The sequence below is a fragment of the Martes martes genome (genome assembly GCF_963455335.1).
Source record: "Martes martes genome assembly, chromosome: 2".
In the NCBI taxonomy this organism is placed as follows: domain Eukaryota; kingdom Metazoa; phylum Chordata; class Mammalia; order Carnivora; family Mustelidae; genus Martes; species Martes martes.
The window spans coordinates 49153411-49173378 of record NC_137889.1 but is presented as its reverse complement, the minus strand read 5'-3'; the positions used below and the strand labels follow the sequence as shown (position 1 = coordinate 49173378).

Genomic DNA, 19968 nt, shown 5'->3' with positions numbered 1-19968 from the left:
AGTCACAATACAGGGATAAATTAGGGGAAGACAATCACATATTCAAATAAATGTAACAGAGAGTAATGGCTCTCTCTTTCTTTTGTAAATGTTTATACTGTGTTAATAAAATATCCCAATGGTTCACCACTGGGTTGGCACATCTATCTATGAAATTTGGAAAACAATATCCACTTGGCAAGACTGTTGTAATGAGTGAGGTTGGTCTTATTCACAAGCCAGTTAACTACTATTTCTCACCTTGGTGTTCCCACCGCCTTTAGCACAGTGATTTGCATATTTCAACTCAATAAGTATTCTACTGAAATGAGCCAACTGTCCACCCACCAGGTGGTCTTGGGCTTGGTGTACTTGAACTACAATGTTTCTCCCTAACATTGTGATGCCACAGAAGGCTTTCCAGATAAGTCAAGGAAAGAACCTGGTGGGAGGAGATGGGGGAATTTTCAGACTCACATGATCTACTTTAGGGTCTTATATGGATGCAGGTATAGTGCCAAAAATCACTTCTTAGTATTTATAAATCAGCTCTGCTTACAAATGAAGAATTGAAGAGCTGAGACCTGTTCCCAGGCATCCTGACTCAACTTCTTTCTATAATTATTACATGGCCTCCTTTGTGAAAGCTTTATGGTTTGCTTTTAACATCACTTAATTGAATGACAGCCATTTTCCCTCAGCTGTGGATAGGTCTATCAGTTTCCTCAAGAGAATCTAAACTAGCGAGATTTTAATCTCTGAATTGTGTTCTCAGCTATAAAAGTCTTAGCTGAGGTTTTAATGGCCAAGATTTAAGTAAATTTCATAGAGACACCAGTAGGTGTTCCAATTACATACACCATTAAAGGGCTTTATGTGAATAGGATTAAAAAAATTACAATTAAAAAAACCCCCATAGTCCATGTGCAGTATAATTTACCAGCAGGAAAGATTTCAGTACTGAAAAAGTTTCATATAAAAAGGAAGCTAAGAAAATGAAAAATCATAGAACTCTACAAACTCAAAAAGCAGCTCGGGATACTTTTGGCTTTTTGTCTGCAAACAGGTAAAACAGCTTTTCTATTTCTAGCACTTGTTTGAGACTACATGCTTTTGTCTGTCTGTAGGACATTTTTCACCCAAAGGGCTAAATCCAAGAAATCTTGACCTTCGTGGTCCTTGTCACTGGGGGCCACAGAGATCCAGCCTTTGGGGAATAATTACCACAGCTCATGGACTAGTATTTGATTTTTGTCTTTAGCCCCTTTCCCATCAGATGAAATGTAACTTGAAGACTTCTTGAGAATTCCTCCTGTAAGTAGCTAATTCAAGGCTGCCTTGGCCACGGAGGCATCTGGTCTGGGGCTTGGTGCTTTGAGAGGTGTTCAGTTCTCTCTCACGCTCACAGATGGTCCGGCCAGCACTTACGACAAGAAAGACACTCAGCAAAATGTAATTAGTGCCACAGTGTATGCATTTAATGTCCTACAACTTTATATTAGCCAGAGATTCCTAGCAGGATCTACCTTTCCAAGCCGATGGTCCAATTCTCTTTATCTCAGGAACTGGTAAACAGTTGGAAACTAATCTGGGGTGGGGGGAGGTGGGGGGGGGATGTTAAGGCAAAAAGGTGAACTTGGTAAGGGAAGGAATCAGGGAGTTTGTATAACCAAATAAATACTAAAAATAAAAGCAGACTCACTTGGTACGAAAACGTATTGAGCGTGGAAGTTCCAAGTACTGCCTTTATCTCCTGTGGCTAGGACACCAGAGGCAAGTGCATGGGGATGTGTGTTTCACGTCTATGTGTGAAAGCAGGCAGCTGCCACTTCTGCCTCCTATAGACTTAATATAGAAACATTAGGCTTATCACCAAATGGGTCTTGACTTTTTGCTCAACCCAGTCCAGGTCTGTTCTCACTGCTGCATTGATGTTCCTTAGAATGGAGCCGATTCCAAAACTTGTCGCTGGCCTTCTCCTGCTGACGTTATGTGTGGTGGGCTGCTCTGGCCAACACTGGTCCTATGGACTGCGTCCTGGGGGGAAGAGAAATGCTGAAAATTTGATTGATTCTTTCCAAGAGGTAAGGTTCTTTCATCATCAAAGTAAGATGTGGCTTATGTGGTTCAATCTACAGTAACATTCTGTGTGTGCCCCAAGCATGTTTGCTGGGCTCCATGGACCGTTGGTATTCTGGGGGACATGAGACAAGTGCAAAGGCATGTCCCATCCCTGCTTTCTATTCAGACAGGAACAGTTCCAAGAGAATACGGCAACAGGTGCGAAGGAGCGGGTTGTACTCTGAATATCTAGAATTGCCAAAGGAGTTCAAAACGGTGGGGTGGACCCAAGGTCTCCAGAGGAAGATGATTCCTTGGGATTCAGAAAGAAAACCTTAGAACTTCTGCTTATTTTTTTTTCCTTATTTTGTCTTTTAAAAGTATCTATGATACTAGGCCGGTGTACATTTTCATAGCTCGTAAATAAGTATTCTTATCAAGAATGCATCATACCCTATCATTTCTTTTTACTGAAATGGGCATTTAGGCAAAGAACTTGGGGGCTGCTAGTGGGGAGGGGCTAGCAAGTTCAAGGACACAAAATAGATACTGGAAAGTATCCTGAATTTGATTTCGTATAAATTTATCTCAGTAGGTGTACCAGGACTAACATAGGGTACTTGGTTTTTTAATCTATAATATGAGACTTCTTGGGGTCATGTAAGGATCACATGAAAGAGGTCTTAGACATTAGCTGGCTAATCCCCAAAATGATAGTGGATTAATAAACATACAGTTGTTATTGTTCTTAAATTAATGGGAAACAAACAGAACCTAAACAAACCTGGGACACTTATCATAGTGCTGACAAAAGGAAACTAGAGAAACTTAAAATCATTTATCTTTCTTTTTGAAGACATAAGAAAGATAATTTAGTATGAAATAAAGATCGCCTGGAATCTGAAGTCTCCTCTCCACAGATTATATGTGAAGTAACTCTTATTTAACTACAACATATTTAGTAAAAATTGAAAATAAAAGTCACCCCTATTCGTAACTAGAAGCTCCTCACGAAGGGAGGTTCAAAGTACTTCCTTCTCATCATCTCTAGGGAGAAAATATACTCTCCTTATTACCAGTACCCCCAGAACACCCCACCCTTCTGTATTAATGCCTCAAGGGTAGATCTATGTTCATAAAGTTCCCGTCCCACAATGCCCTTGACCTCCCTCTCCACACACAGTTCTTGGTGGAAGTGGGAAATACCGTTCCATTCCATTTATCTCCATCAGCAAGAATCACGTTCTTTTTTCTCAGCTAGCGGAAGAGCTTGATCAACCTGCAAAACCTCAGCGCTTGGAATGCACAATCCACCAGCCCCGACCTCCCCTCAGGGACCTGAAAGGAGCTCTGGTGAGTCACAGTGGTAACGACATGGAGGTTTAGAGATGGAAAGGTCCTTGGTGCCACCTCCCACATTGTCCAGTTGGGACAACCACCTCTCAGCCTCTGTGGGGCTTACCTTTCTTACTGCCTGAATTCCTCCTGGGGTAGGGCCTCACTATTTTGTGACACCCTCTCTCAGTGGGTAGACAGTACTAAAGGTTAGAACTTTTTTCCATTAGATTGAAATCTAGCCTTTGGGATGACTGTGACATTTCTTCCCACTCTTACGTGTCAGTTCTTCACATGTACTCATCTACCACTGCCACCACCACCCCCGACTCATCTAATCTAGGCTAATCCTCACCTCTCCACGGGATTCCGTAAGTCTTCACTAATGTTCTTGGTATGAAATGGCTTTTCCCTGGAAAAATGTAGAAATAAAAAATGGTGCTCTAGTTTATTTTTCCCTTTTGGAATAAAAAATTCCAAACTAGCAAATTCATAATTCAGAGCCACATATTTGATTTCCAGTTTTCTGACTGGATTCTAACCATCTCCAAATTCCCACCCAAAATGGGAATCTGCTAACCTCATGCAGGTTTTTGATAATAAGAAAGCAAGTAGGCAGAGCACTGAATATAGTTTGAATCTTGAGCTCACCATTGTGCTCTCTGAGCTCCCATGGTCCATTTGTTTGCAGCAGTTCAGGCCACTATAGTTGATTAGCTGCTCTGCCCAGGAGCAGGGAAAGCCTGAATAAATCATATACAAACACAAGCTATAGCTTTCATGTTGTCCACTGACCTTGACTTCCACACCTCCAGTTCAATGAAAAAAAGCAGACAGACATCTTTATTGGCTTTCTGTGTCTACTCCTACTTACCACATAATAAAAATAATAGCAAGCAGTGACATTTCCCAAACGTACCTTAGAAAGAAGGTATTGAGGCAAAAGCTGGGTTAAATACAAACTGAGATCAAGGGTGCCTGTGTGGCTCAGTCAGTTGAGTGTGTCCACCTTTCGGTTTCAGCTCAGATCATGATCTCAGGGTCGTGCGATCAAGCCCCACTTTGGGCTCCACGCTCTGCATGGAGTCTGCTTGTCCCTCTCCCTCTGCTCCTCCCCCTCCACCCCACTCACGCGAGTGCTCTCTCTCTCCCTCTCAAATACAACGTTAAAAACAAAACAAAACAAAACAAAAAACTGAGATCAGACCTTTTTTCATCTCCTTCACATCTTATCCTTAAACTATTAATGTAGATCTTATGTTTATTAAACAAGTTAGAAATACATGATCTGTTACATCTCTCTAGCCCTTTCTAGTGCACAAAAATAAACAGATCTATTCTTTCTATATCAATATTTTGGAAATTAAAAGATCAAAAGCATAGTGAAATTCAGCTACTAAAATCAACCTTGACATATTTTTTGCTCATGTATTTCCTAGGAAAGTCTGATTGAAGAGGAAACTGGGCAGAAGAGGATTTAAATCCGCTGAACCAGAGGGACTGACAACACAAGTGTAATTCTGATACTGAAACTTGTGACTCATTTAACATCTTTAAATTGTGCGAATTCCAGATATTCCAGATATATGTTAAACTCATATATTTATGGTGAAGTACAGTGTTGTGAATAAAGTGGCGTAAATGTTAAGTTTTTCTCTAAGGCCGAACTCTGGTGGGGGAGGGGCCCTGTCCCTGCCCCAAGAACAGTCAGTCACCTACTGGGCCAGTCCCTAAAATCTGATTCAGCAACAGTTTTCTGTTGGGGTTGTAGCTTGATTTTTGACTATACACCATAGAAGTGAGGTCACAGCCAAGACTTCCCCCGTCCTGGGGAGCAGTTCCCTTCCCAGACTGCTTTGCATCTCTTTGGAAGTCAACTGGAACCTGAGAGGTTCTCTCCTCCGGAGAGAGTAGGCTGCACTGGACCCTCGGTCCAGTGTTCCTGCTGCTGCCATGGTCTCCCTGGTGGTGCACACGGAGGCTTGGGACCCAGGCCTGAAGGTAACAGCATTCATCTGTCAGATCTTTCCGGTGCTCTCTCTTGGGAAAGGCTCTGGAGTATAGAATCTGCTGAAGACAGGATTCAGGTATTCCCGTGCACCCTGGTCAAATACTGTGGCCACCGTTCAACTCTCCCCAGAGACCAGTGTCAGGCTTTGTGCGGGGACAGATGCATAAACGTTTTCATTAACCCTCACAGTGACCTTGGAAATTAGCTATTCTTGTCTTCCCTTTAAAAGGAGACCGGGGTTTAAGGGACCTGCTCAATTCCATTGGGGTATGTGGGCAGGGCTCCCATTTTGCACTAGAAGAGCAGCGGATGGTAGACTCGAAAGCCAGTATGTATTTTAACTGGTTCTAGTTTGTTAGCTGGAGCTGAAAAGGGATCCTGGGGGCTCATGTGTCGATTTCATTTACTGGTGACCATTTCGCTGTGGGGTCCCAGACACTATGAGACCGATTCTCAATTATCCTCCCAACTTCCAAGTGACTATGAGACCATTTGAAAAATGCTGATTTCAGGTAAATTGCCTGTCACAGTAACAAACTGAGCCCGTGTTCACATGGCAATGATCGAGGCCCTTTCCCTGTTTCACTGACTCAGACAGACAGGACCTTCCTCCTTCTCTCCCTGACCCTCCATCTCAAGAAAGGGCCCGTGTAAAGGAATTGGAACTGGGGTTGGAAACAGTCCACGGGAGAGAAAACCTTCCTTTTTAAATACAGATCATCATAGTGCAATAGATTCCCCAAATATCTCCATTTGAAGAATCACTAAAGCTCAAAGAACTTTCTTGCTCCCACTTCAATAAAATTAGGCAGAGATGTAGTTCACAACCTCCTCTGTGGAACAAAAAGCAGAACTGCGTATTTTCCTTAATCAACACATACAAGGCGGGATGAGAGGCTTCCACCAGCCAATCGCTCAGTAACTTTCTTTTTGTTCCTAAAAACACCACCTTTTACAATCTTTACATCAGTTAACGCATGAAAAGAACAGCGCAACACACTTATTCTTTTTGAGATTTCATTTATTTATTTGAGATACAGAGAAAGAGTGAGAGGGGAGCCCAACACGGGGCTCGATCCCAGGACCCGGAACTCATGACCTGAGCCTAAGGCAGACGCTTAATTGACTGAGCCACTCAGGTGCCCCTCTCACAGTCACTTATTTTTTTACGTTCTGTTGGAGACCCAGTTTCCCAGAAGCTGTGGGCTTCCCTGGATGGGCTACAAAGATGCTCACTCAGCTGCCTGATACCGATGGCGTCCGGTGGTTTGCAACTTACGTGAACACGTTGGGTACCTGATTCGCGAATGGCCAACTGCCTAAGGAGGAGAGTGAAAATGACCCCTTTCTTAACATTTTACACATTTTCCTAAACTTGAAGAACTCTCTACCTCATCACACAGCTTCAGAAAAAGGCCCGTAGCCTTTTGAAAGAAAAGGGTAGGGAAACATACCAAAAGCCCCCTTTCGTAAGTTCTCAAGTATATGTGGCTTTAAATGATCAAAAGTCAAAAGAGTGGCTTGAAAGACCATTTTAGCAAAGGGTTTAGAAGTTGCAGAATCCTGGAGAAGACTGGGAAAAAGCTGAGGATCGCTGAAAGAAATAACAGCGCTTACACATTTGGACAGCGAACGGTGCTCTAAAGCAGCATTTCTCACTGGGGACCGTAGATCCAAAAATATATCCCAGGCTTACTGATTCAGTCTTGGGGCCCCAAACCATTTGCATCTTTAACGTGCCAGGGATTCTTATGTACACAGTGGGGGCATTATTGCCCTAAAAAGCAATAGATGGCAAATGTTTAAAAGCACTGGGACAGTTTTCTTTAAAGAAAAAAAAAAATCTTAGGCATAAGCCCAGGACTTCAAACAGTGTGGCTATTCTAACTGAAATGTGGCCGTCCCCTCTCCCCAGTACAACACACTACCAGCAAGGAGTTTAAGAAATGAACATCCATTTTGAACACCAATTTTTTCAAGGTGTTATTTCCTCGATTTTCAGCCTTGGTCAAAGGTTGGAATAACACTGGGGAGATGTAAAAAGAATATGGTGCCTGCGTCATGCTCCCCTCTCTTGGAAATTGATTTGATTGGTCTGGGGTGTGGCCTCTTTCCAGGTTATACTAATGTTCAGCCTCGTTTGAGAATCGGTTCCTCTCCTTCCCAGGTAAGGTAGTAGCTACTCCTCTTTCATTTCCCTTTGCAGTGAACGAGTGAAGAAACAGCCCGTTGTTTAAATGAACTATTGTCAGAAGCCATCAGCTCTGATGCCAAAGGGATGGATGGAGGGGGATGCAAGTGACCGAAGAGCAAAAGTTCTTCCTGCTCCCAGGTGACGATGATTCCATGACCCCACAGCATGAGTCTAAACTGACAGGACCTATAATGACAGGAGGCCAGAGGAACTGGGTGTGACATGTTGCAAAGGAGGTATCGATAAAGGAAAGTTCAGGAATTTCATTTCGTTAACATGAGGGTAATAACAGACTAAACACAATAAACTTCAAAATACATTTTCATTTTTAATTTAAAAAATAAATAACAGCAAATCTGAACAAAATTTTTCTACCTCAATGCACATCTTCCTAATGGTCCATGTTTGAAACCCAACTAGTTTACAAAATCCTGGCAACAGAGCCTTGACAAAGTCTAGATGAACAACTTACAAAATCTGACAAATAGACGAGTTTTTAGGCAGTGTATGTGGGAGACCAGCGTTGGCTGGATTATAAGAATCAGCCTGAAATCATCAACTTAAAAGGAAAACTACCTTTTTCCTTTCGTAGGTTAGAACTGGAGGTTCCACGCTCCACCCCCCCAAAGAGGAACTTACCTTCGCCAACTAATTTTAAAACCCTACTTGGTCAACGGCACGTGTGCCTAAAATCCACCGTACGGAAACTTCGTTGCCTTCAGATTCCCTCTTTCTCATTCACTTAGAATCAAATAAAGCGAGTGACGCAAGGATTCTAAAAATCATGTAGCCTTGGATATACATGTTTTACATGAGAAAAATGAGGCCCAGGGACTGACTATAAATTGACTTGCCAAAAGGTCCATGGTCTTTACTGTCCCGTTCTGTGTTGATGGTGGGGTTTCTCCCCTTTTTTCATTATACCCCAGCAGCAAGAGGAAGGAAATGACAGCTATGAATGGCCTTCTAAATGCCTGTTGCGGAAGGACAGCATGGACGTGGGGGATCTTCCGGGGTTCTGAGGCAGTCTAGGTCTGGATCTGAGGGTGTGACATGGTATATGACTCGGTAATGTTTCATCCATCTGTACCGCCACGATTTGTGCACTTGACCATATGTATGTTAAGACATGCCTCAATTTTAAAGGGAGAAATCACCCCCTGATCTGGGGGCCAGTAGAGGGGAAGGCCTCCCACAGCGTGGAAAAAGTTAACAAAGGTGATTGTTATCTCAAATCCCTCTTTATTTCTCGTTAGCCTCAGGGATCTGCAGGGTGACGGCATTTTTCATGGGTCTCCCTGACTACAGTTCTGGAATCCAGATGGGAGGTGGAAAAGGGGAGGCCCATGGCCCAGCAGCCTTACTGAGGGTTTCGCTTTCCTCTAATCCCACTCTCTTGCGAACCACACAGCACAACACAGTCTCTGCAGACCAGGCTGTTCCCATTGGACACACTGAATTGCCATATCCTGAGGGTCTTGTATGGTGTCTGGATTTCAATAAAAGCTTAATAAATGTTGAATAAAATGATTATTAGGGAAAAAAAAAATCTCAAAGGAAGACAAGTCACCAGAACAGAGAGAGAGAGAAAATAAGGGACTCAAAAAAAAAAAAAAAATCCCATAAACTAATAACCACACAGTTGTTGACAGTTTGGGGACTACTTTCAATGCTTTTCAATACACTCCAGAGTTCTTAACAAGGAAAATAAAGACCAGTTCTTTCCTCATTTATTCCCGGCCCCTTATCTCTCCTATATGTAAGGTAATCATAAAGCATTTCTTTGCAGTCTTCCTCTTTGACTTCAGGACATGATTTATCATCTTTTGTCAAACATGCCTCTGACGCAGTGGTGTCCCCCATGTTCCCTGTAATCTGGAATCCACACCATTACCTAGAATCCTTTCTATTCCGAGAGGAGAGACCCAGTATTTCCATTAAGGTGGAAGGGGAATCAGATGGAAAAATATGTTCTGTTAAAAAAGGGAAGGTATTCGGGCACTGGTGCTTCAGACTTCCCCAGCCCCTGATCAAAGCCCACACCGCAGAACTCACTTGCACTGCTCTGAAGGGACATGCCTGCAGTTTGGTATTTTTGTGACCAGTCTACATCTTTCTATTTTCAAGGCTGGACTGAAAAATAGGGTCAGGGAGGCCTACAGATCCTCACTAGCCAGTGTGCGAGGCAACCTCTCAGCAGCTGCTCTGGGCTCCACAGAAGACCCGTATAACCTTTCCATTCCTTCTCATCGTTGAGTTCTCTCCAGGAAAATCCTTTTCGGTACTTATTAACATTTCTCCTTTAGTCATAAATAATCAAGTAAGAGACTCCAAAAGATGTCATCTTTTTAAAACGGACTGTATGTGCTCAGTTAACTTGCACTCACTTTCCAAATGACCTCGGGGTGGGGGAGAATATCAATAATGCTCTTAGACAATTCCAGATCTTACTCAGGCCGAGCAGAGGAAAGGACGGACCACTTCGTACCTACTACTTCACACAGTCAATCTCATTGAACCTTATCTGTGCGGCACGTCCTCGTCCCCACTTCGGAAAGGGAAGAAATGAAGGCTCAGACGATGGCAAAGAGTTGAGGGAGTTTGAGAAGTTAACAGGTGACACAGCTGGGATGGTTGGAGACCAAATGGTTTACTTCAAAACCCAGCTTCTCTCTAGTTTACCCTCTTGAAGGTTGCCCTGGGTGGAAGTGGAGAACCGCCTTTCCCTCACCACTTCTAAATCCACACTCTAACTGCTTGCGGAACGCTGGCCACGTCTCCGAGGTTTGTTATGTCCCTGACTCTGTGAAACATGAGTATGTCTCTTCTAAGAGGGGTGGTGTTGAAACAGGTACACCAAGAAGCAGGCCAGCAAATCTGGATTCTTGGAGGTGAAATCTCTTTCTTTTCTCTACCTCAGGGCAGGGTGGGCGGGGAAGAGGACTGGGCTCAGTTACGGAAGGGACACCGGTGAGCTTCCCCACCTGCTGACCTAGGGGACCCACAAAAAGCTTTCTACTTTGCCACATATGTCAAAGTAGTATAGAAACATCTGGGACATTTCCACTGTCACCCTAACTAGGGGTAGGAATTCATCACGGAGTTCATCAGGGTTGTCTTCTCGATCTAAGTGTTACCTGGGGATAGAGCCTCAATTAGCAAGCTGGGTTGTTAGTAAGAATCTGTAGGCAGATTTTCTGTGTTTAGCTTCAGTTTCCTTGTCTACAGAACGAGGGGGTTGTTTGTATGACCTTTAGTTAGGGCCCTTCTAGCTCAAAACGTCTCTAACCTTGTGTGGTTCGTGTAGGTGTATATAATATCCAATCATCTGAATCAGCCCATTTCTTCTTCCAAAAGGACTACGGACTTAGTACCATAAACATGTAATCAAATTAATTCCACAATCACGAGGAATAGATAATCAAAGGGAGATATTGCACTATATTCTCCAGGATAAAATCGGGTGGCAGAGAGGGGCCGCTGAGCCATCCAAATGGGATCTGGAGAGAAGCTGTTGATCTCGGGCTTCGAAGTCCCTTCTGTCCAGTGATGTGAGCTCAGAAGAGGTAAAAGAAAGAGGTTCAAGGGAGTCTGTAGCAGGAAGGAGTGACACGGTGTGGTGAGGGCTGGTTAGTTGAAAGTGTGAGGGACTCCCAGGAGGGTTCCTGTGCCACACGTAGCCAGTCTGGGGTGGGGGCGGGGGGGCAGTGGCAGGAGCTCAGACCCCACAGTCGAGTCCATGGTTTTTCACCAATGATAGCTATTCATACGTGAAAGTTACCAATCTTCATTACAAAGATGTTCTTTTCCTTAAAGAAGACATAAGCAGACATCGGAAAGGTAGGATTATTTCAACTACTGAAGTACTTGAGGCGCGTCTTTTCCAATGTTATTCGGGATACGGTGTGTCCACGTGAGAAAATCAAGTCTCAAGCAGAGCTTTTCACAAGCAAAGCAAGAAATCCTTCCAAGGTGCAGGTTCCTGGGGCTGCTCAACGACCTCCACAGAAGAACGTAGCCAGGTGTCTGTAGGCCGCAGCCGCTCTGGGCTGGAGGCTGAATTTAATAACAGTGAGGGAGATCTCTCCTTTGAGAAAGACAGAGGACACGACCAATTCTGGAATTCATGCGGACTGGAGCGGGGGCGGTGCTTAGGCTTCCTTCAAAGTAGCCTTTCAAAGAACCACCAGTTTGGAGGCGGCACAGCTGACCCCAGATCAGGAAGGGGGTCAGCAAGGGGCCCCGGGGAACGAGGATAGGGCCTCCTCTTAGGCGTCAGCTGTTCAAGGTGTTCAGAGTTCTGGAGACCTGGCAAGACCCTTAGTGGGATCCGGGCTCAGAAGCAAGGAAGCCAGATTTGCGGGCTTTGGGAGGAGGTGGAGGTGGGCATTTGGCTTCTCTGCGGACCGGCAGCGGAGGGGCAATCTGAGGGAGCAGACACAATGAGAGTCAAATGAGTCCCATCTTTCCTCCTGACTTTTTCATTTCCGACACAGTGCTTTAGCTTCTAACTGATCTATCTATGCAGCTTTGGCCAGGAGAGAAGGGAAACAACACTCATTTAACTTCCCTTGTTCTCCTTAGGTTAATCAGAGATACCCCAAAATGTTATCTCCCCAACACCTGGGTTCTTGGCGTATCTACAGAAGGCACTGAATATTTGTTGAAGAATGCAGGACGAAGCCATTCCAGAATGACTGTCACTCATCCAGAAGGAGTACAGTCTTCACATGTGAACCAGAACTCACTGATTTCACTCACCTGTACCCAGGGTGAGGTACAGAGAAGAGCTCTACCTTTGATCTGACAAAAAGGTCTGCTTGCATTTCGTTACTTCCCATTATTTAACTCCCTTATATGTTTTGTGGTTTCAGGCATGAGTCAAGAAGTGATTAGAGCGACAAATCTATGGGAAACCTGCCTAGCAAAAATCTTGGAAAACCAACACTGCACTCCCGGGAGTGGGGCGCTCTGACCCCAGCGTGGTTATTCCCTACCTCTGTGGAGTTCCTCTGGCCGCTCTCGTAGGGCTTGCTTTTGGGGGGAGGAGGAGGCGGGACAGTAGTAGTCATCAGCCCATCTGTCTGCAAAGACGGGGAGCCTAAAATGATACAAAGTAGATGAAGGCAGAGAGAAGAATTCATCAAAGAATCTTAATAGAACCTCTGCTTGCCATTTTAACACCTAAACCAAACTGGCCAATCAAACTGCTAAGGCGATATTCTATAGTTTCCGTGGACAGAATGGAAACAACTTCTCGGCCCTCATGACAAATGTAGCACTGTTTACTCACCAGAAGGTTTCACAAAAAGCTCTGAAGTAAAAATCTCTCTTTTTTTTTTTTTTTTTTTGCTTAGGGTTTTTACTATTAAGCTGGAGATGAAGACATTTTCTAGAACTTCAGGTATGACTCTATCCTCTGATCTACCCCAAGTACTTCGAAAAAATGTCTGTCACAAAGTAAGCGATCAATAAAGACTGGTTAAATTTAACTGAGCTGTCTCAGTTTGATCATTTAAAGGATGCGATATCCACTTCCTCCAGGAAAACTTACTTCATTATCTCTAGCTCTTGGTTAACTCCCATGGCCCATGGGCATGATGACTTACCCCTCCATTCTTTGAACCAAGGGTACCTTGGAATTCTCAGGCCTTGTGTATTGCTGATTCTCCAGGCCTGACTGTAAGCAGTATATGGAACAGGCCTATTTCTTGTCCTTTTTGGGGACCCTTTCCAATACCAAGTACAGGGCTACCTACCCAGTAGTTTTTAAGTTACTTGCTTCCTGTCTGGTCCCCGTCTGGCTCTACTTCATTTATACCTTCATAAATGGAAAAGGAGTTGTGAGACCCTCTGGGTCACTCTACAGAGAAGGGTAATGAGTCCCAGCAACTCAAAGACTCCTGGTCAGACTCTAATTTTGCTATACCCACCACCATGGAACAAGCCAACTTTATAATAACCTCATATACTGTGTGGCTGTTCAAGCTAAATATTGCCCAGATCCATACACATACTCTGTTCCCTACTAAATAGCGAAGAGAAAGTATATGCCTGTATCTTTCTAAATCTCTCTCTCTATGTGTATGTGTATATATATATATATATAGAACTTACTTAGGGTCCTGGTAGCTTTAGGAGTGAGTGGAGGTGGGCTCAGGGGTGTCGACTGAGGAGGTGAAGAACCATGAAATGGCGTCAGCCGATTGTCCGACAACTGGAGACTCTTCGGTCTTTGTGCTTTTCGGGCTGGGCTCTGGTGGGGGGTGGGGCACAGCAAAACAGACTCCCGTGAGAAAGGCTGAGCTCGTCAATGCTCCCAACACCTTGCCTGCTGAGCACCGACTTGTCAGAGAGACCCATTCCGGGGGCCACTGTTGAGTTACCCGCCCTGTCAGGTGGCGAGCTGGCGAAGGCCCTAACAGGGCGTCACTGAAGCAGACGTTCTTTCCTGGCTGGCCATGAGCCTGAGTCTGACCACAGTCAGACTGTGTTGCCTGGGTTGGAAAGGAGTCACCCCTGATTCTCAGGGATGGCTGGTCTCGCCGCACTTAACAACATGATGTGGCTCATGGAAGAAGAAAAAGCACTTTTTTTTTTTTTTTTAAGTTAAAAGAAGAGAAATGACAATGCACTGACTCATGGAACATGGTGGTGAGAACCACAACTCTGAGCATCAGCCCACGTGTTTACATTGTGAATACAAGATCTTGCACCACGGCTGGTTTAGACACTCAAATTTGCCCTATGTGCTTTTTTTTTTTTTTTTTTTAAGCACAGTGTAAGATCAAATGCTGTCACAGGCTGCCAGGTCCTGAGGAAGGACGGCCGGACTTCCACCCGGTGACTCACGGCTCTGTGGCAAGTGGCGGTATGGCCGGCTGCAAGGACAGCACTAGCGAACCTCTGGCCCTTGTTTGCTTGCCACACCTGCCCCCCACAACCCCGACCCCCTGTTGCTGTTTTTTGGTTTTTGTTTTTTTTTTTTTACCATCAGATCAGGTTCTGGCGCTTTCTCTGCAATGACCTGGGACTTGCTGAGGCTCCAGTCTTTTCTCTTGAACTTGCTGATCCGGTTCTCACTGTCCTCTTTGAGGGGCAGATCTTCAACTCTGGCACCTGACGAAGCCCTGCGCTCCAGAAGTGGCTCCAGGATTGACCTACCAGCCAAGAACAAGGACAGAATCACAGAACACTGACCACTGGACAGTCAGAATGTACTCCCACAAGACAGGGGTTAGGACTCCTCAGCCCCATCCTGACATGTGACTCCCCTCTCAGGTTCTAAATCTGAATTTCTAACTGCCAATTAGACATCCTGAGGTATCCATGAAATGAGACCATCCAAGTATGAAAGGAAAATCTCTGAATGTGCATCTTATCACAGGAAGAGAAAGGCTTACTACATCTACAGGCGAAGACAGAATTCATACAGTAAAAGATGAATAAGCAGCTTCAGACAGTGGAGAACAGCACATGACACAGAGACAGCCTGCGTTCAGATCCTACCTCTACTATTTCTTGGGTGATCTTGGGCAGAAAATCTTTTCATACCTCAACCTCCTTATTGTGAAGTGGGGACAATAAATAAAATCTTTTTTTTTTAAAGATTTTATTTATTTATTTGACAGACAGCGATCACAGGCAGGCAGAGAGGCAGGCAGAGAGAGAGAGAGAGGAGGAAGCAGGCTCCCCACAGAGCAGAGAGCCTGACGCGGGACTCGATCCCAGGACCCTGAAATCATGACCTGAGCCGAAGGCAGAGGCTTAACCCACTGAGCCAGCCGGGCGCCCAAAAAATAAATAAAATCTTAAAAAAAAAGAAAAAGACACAACATGACACAAAAGTCTATAACTTGACTCCTAAGCACAAGGACATGTAAGACAAACCCAAAGGGAAATTCTACAAACCAACTGGCCTGTAATCTTCAAAAAGGTCAATACAATGAAAAACAAACTAAGGAAAGGCCAAACTACTTTAGATTAAAGAAGAATAAAGGGGTGTGGCCCAAAGCAGCATGTGACCCCAACTGGGTTCTGTACAAGAAATTGCTCCGTATGAGATACACAGTGGGACAACTGACAAAACTGGAATCCGGGGTAGAATCTGCAGTGTTGCATCAACACCAAATCTCCAAACGGACAGGCTGCAGGCAGGATGCAGGGATGTAAGATAAGGCGTTTGCCCTTACAGCATAAAGCACACAGCCTCCTCTCAAACAGTGCAGCGGGGCTGCTGGGGGACAGGCAGAGAGGGAGTGACTGCAGCAAAATGTATAACCAAGGAGGGTTAAAAAAGATACTAGACCTTTATGGTGGGTATTGCTTAGAGCTTCTGAATGGGTACTCAGTGAGCCCTGGTTTGATTAAAAATTGATAGAGTTTTGTTCCATAAAAGCAGAAAGCTTAGAGAGATGAATAGGCAGAGGACAGAGGATTTTCAGGGCAGTGAGATTATTCTGGATGATACTGCAATGGTGAATACTTGTCACCATACATCTGTCCAAACCCACAGAACGTACAACAGCAAGAGGGGACTCGATTGTCAACTACGGGCTCCGGGCAACGGTCATGCGCTAACGTGAGTCCATCAGTGGTAATGAATGCACTGCTCTGCTGTACGTTCTTAATCTTGCTGTGAATTCAAAACTGCTCTAAAAAAGATAAAGTCCACAAAACACACACACGCACACACACAAAAGCTGTGGCATGAAATTAGACAACATAAAAACACAGATGGGTTCTTAGTATTTAAAATAAATAAATAAATAAAAGCTTCTGGATGCCTGGGTGGCTCAGTCAGTTAAGCGTCTGCCTTTGGTTCAGGTCATGATCCCAGGGTCCTGGGATGGAGTCCCGCATGGGGCTCCCTGCTTGGCGGGGAGCCTGCTTCTTACCTCTCCCACTCCCCCTGCTTGTGCTCTCTCTCTGATACTCTCTCACACTGTCTCTCCAATAAGTAAGTAAAATCTTAAAAAAAAAAATTAATAAAGATAAAACAGAAGATTCTATTTGGCAGAAAGCATCCTTAGTAAACTAAAACTATCTGCTGGACATATGTTAAATGGCAAGTATCTTTGAATATAAGAAACTTTCACAAATAAACAAAAGAATGAGCAGTTCAATTTTTTGAAATTGTCAAAGGATAAATAGGTATTTCATGAAATGGAAATCCAAGTAAGTTTAAAAAGTTAGTGTCACGAGTTATTAAATACTCAATTATTAAGATATTTGGAGGGGGCAAAGACTTTTTTACATTTTATTATAGAAAATTTCAAACGTGTAAAAAAGTGAAGAGAATGGCCATGTGTGTACCACTCAGTGTCAATAATGATAACTCATGGCCAGTCTGCTTTCTTATGTACACCTAAGTCACATTCCTCACCCCTCACTGGATCACTTGGCAGTGATCAGATGTTATATCATCTCATTCATAAATATTTCAGTGTTTACCTCAGTGAGGCAAGGACTCACTTCATCACATAACTACACTCCTATCATAAGTCCTACAAAAAGAAATAACTCCTTCATTTCACTGAATATCCAATGCTTACATTTCCTGATGTCTTATAAATTGTTTGGAAGTGGGTTGTTTGAGTCAAGATCTGAACTGGATTCATTCACTGTTTGGTTGATATGCTTCTTAAATCATTTTAAGCTTTTAATGTGCATGGTCCCCCTTTCTGCAAAGCGTGGGTGCCTTGCTCCGTGAAGGTAAGGGGAAAAAATTCCTGGGAAGTCTGTCTGAGGCTGAGCCCATGCAGTCACACTGGGAAATGCCTGTAGATAGTGTTTTTTTTTTTTTGTTTTTTAATTTCAAATTATTCTCTCCTTTTCTATTGCTTTTTAAAAGACTGCATGTATGGGCTTTTAATTTTTTGGTATTTATCTTTCTTTCTTTTTTTTTAGAGAGAGAGCATGTGAAGGGTAGGGAGGGGTAGAGGGAGAGCGAATTAAAGACCCTTTTTTCCCTAATATTTTATTTATTTATTTGAGAGAGAGAGAGGAGAGAGAGAGAGAGAGCAAGCGGGGGTAGGGGGTGGAGAGGGAGACACAGACTCCCTGCTGAGCAGGAGCCTGATGTGGGTACTCAGTCCCAGGATGCCGGAATCACGACCTGAGCTGAAGGAAGATGCTTAACCGACTAAGCCACCCAGGCACCCAAGGGAGAGAGAGAATCTTAAGCAAGATTCCTTGCATAGCACAGAGCCCAAAGCAGGGCTTGATCTCACGACACCGGGATCATGACCTGAGCTGAAATCAAGAAGACTGGACGCTTAACTCACTGAGCCACCCAGACGCCCCTCTGGTATTTTTCAATTATTAATATATTTATGGGGAAGCCACTTGCTATTATTTATCTTAAATCTGTACTGGTTAAAGAAACATCATAGAACCAAATTCCAAGAAAGACTAATCATTCTTAATTTTTTAAAAAGATTTTATGTTTTAAAGTAATCTCTACATCCAACATGGGGCTCAAACTCACAGCCCTGAGATCAAGAGTTGCACACTCCTCCGCCTGAGCCAGCCGGGTACCCCAAGACTCTAATTCTTCTTTTTTTTTTTTAAACATTTTTTTAAAAGATTATTTATTTATTTATTTGACAGACAGATCACAAGTAGGCAGAAAGGCAGGATGAGAGAGAGGAGGAAGCAGGCTCCCCACTGAGCAGAGAGCCCAATGTGGGGCTGGATCCCAGGACCCTGGGATCACGACCTGAACCGAAGGCAGAGGCTTTAACCCACTGAGCCACCCAGGTACCCCAGCTCTAATTATTCTTAAAACCAAATAAGCCAAATCAGACAAACAAACAAGATCACCTCAAACAGTAATTGGTCAGGGAGAAAGAAAACAACCACCCCAGAATCTATGGAGTCAATTATGACTTTGCCTCAGAGACTACAAATGAAGGCTGTGGGTCACCAGGTTGCCTGTCAAAGATGTGAGTTTCACTAGGGCCTAACTAGGAATCAAACTAAACTAGAGTGACTACAATGTGGTTCCCCCAGGGTTTGTGCCATTTTTTTCTTATAATGATTATTTCAGTGATTTTCCTGAAATACCAAAGATTAGTTTTTTTCTAAACAATTTTGTTCTGGGGCCCCAACTTTCCTGGCATTCTAAGCATGTACTTAGTTGGCCTTCTGGCTTCCCTTAACACAATGAGCTGTGTTTCAAAAAGTAATTCTCTTTCTGTGCCTTGGCCTACCATTTGCCAGAGAGGATGGATATGTTCCACTTCCCTCTGATAAAGATCTGGCCCTTTACCGATGGCACCCCCAATAATCATCATGAAAAGTATTCATGAATATTGTGACATGACACTGGGAATGGGAGACTCGGGGTCATTAGTTGATAACCAGTTTCAGATGCCTTGAAGAAACATCCTAAATAACGTTAGGAAGTAGTATCAATGGCTTCTTCCTCACTGAGGAAATCTGGGCGAGGTCAATAACCCACCTTGCCTGGGTCGTGGCATGAAGAGGGCCCCGCTCACCGGTTCTCTCCTTACTGCCCTGTCAGCAATCATGGTGCCCTAATGCTCAACAGCTGTGTCAAACCTTTTCTTTTTTTGAATGAGACCACTGACTGAAGAAAAGAGTCTTACTGAACAGAACTTTTACGCTTTCCATAGAGTAGGTAGGATCTCTTAATAAGAAATAAAAAATAAAAAGAGAAAAATAAATGAATTAAGGACTATCTAATATTTATTACACTAAGGATTAAAAATAGTGCAAATACCCAGTCTTCCTACTGCATGTGGCACTGCATATTGTGTACTGTTTGACATCAGAACTATAATGAATTTCATCTTCTGACTAGGGAATGTATGTTTCTAGAAAATGCATCCTATATTTGGTCTTAACCAAAAGAGCTCAAGAAAGGATATGAGAATGTATCCTAAATAACTGGAAAGCTATCTGTACACATATGCTCAGTACAATTCTTAACAATAAAACTGCATTCTATATTGACAGAGGCTAAATGTTTTCATATGAAATTCATAATGAACTTTGATGATTACCTGCCCAGAAATAATGACACGGCTTAAATATTCGATAGTAAGAGAAAGCTTAATTATGGTGCATTTGTAGGATGCGATGGTATAAATAGCCATCAAAAATGATAATATGGGCACCTGGGTGGCTCAGTCGGTTAAGTCTCGACTTGATTTTGGCTCGGGTCATGATCTCAGGAGCGTGAGACAGAGACCCACACAGGGCTCTGCACTCGGTGGGAAGTCTGCTTGAGGATTTCTCTCTCTCCCTCTGTCCCTCCCCTGCTCACACGCACCCTCTCTCTCTCTAAAGAAAAAAAAATATTCATCATGTATATTAAATTAAACAGCAGGTCACAAAATGGTACATATGACGCTTTTCCAAT

At 43.7% G+C, this 19968-nt stretch overlaps 2 protein-coding genes across 2 annotated transcripts in view; one reads left to right on the top strand and one right to left on the bottom strand.

Moving 5' to 3' along the window:
• Nucleotides 1–1910: 1910 nt before the first annotated feature.
• GNRH1 (gonadotropin releasing hormone 1) lies at nt 1911–4856 on the top strand (the record flags this gene model as incomplete). The annotated part of the gene is made up of 3 exons (XM_080796903.1): nt 1911–2063; nt 3298–3393; nt 4815–4856. 3 exons carry the CDS (start codon nt 1911–1913, stop codon nt 4854–4856), a joined length of 291 nt encoding a protein of 96 aa, XP_080653029.1.
• A 6139-nt stretch (nt 4857–10995) lies between these two features.
• DOCK5 (dedicator of cytokinesis 5) overlaps nt 10996–19968 on the bottom strand; it is a 210628-nt gene continuing 201655 nt past the window's right edge. The window contains exons 49-52 of the mRNA XM_080797224.1: nt 14572–14740; nt 13698–13836; nt 12578–12681; nt 10996–12005 (exon numbers count right to left, since the gene is read on the bottom strand). Coding sequence (XP_080653350.1) covers nt 11901–12005; nt 12578–12681; nt 13698–13836; nt 14572–14740 — 517 coding nt within the window. The 3' untranslated portion in view covers nt 10996–11900. The remainder of the gene's footprint in view (nt 12006–12577; nt 12682–13697; nt 13837–14571; nt 14741–19968) is intronic.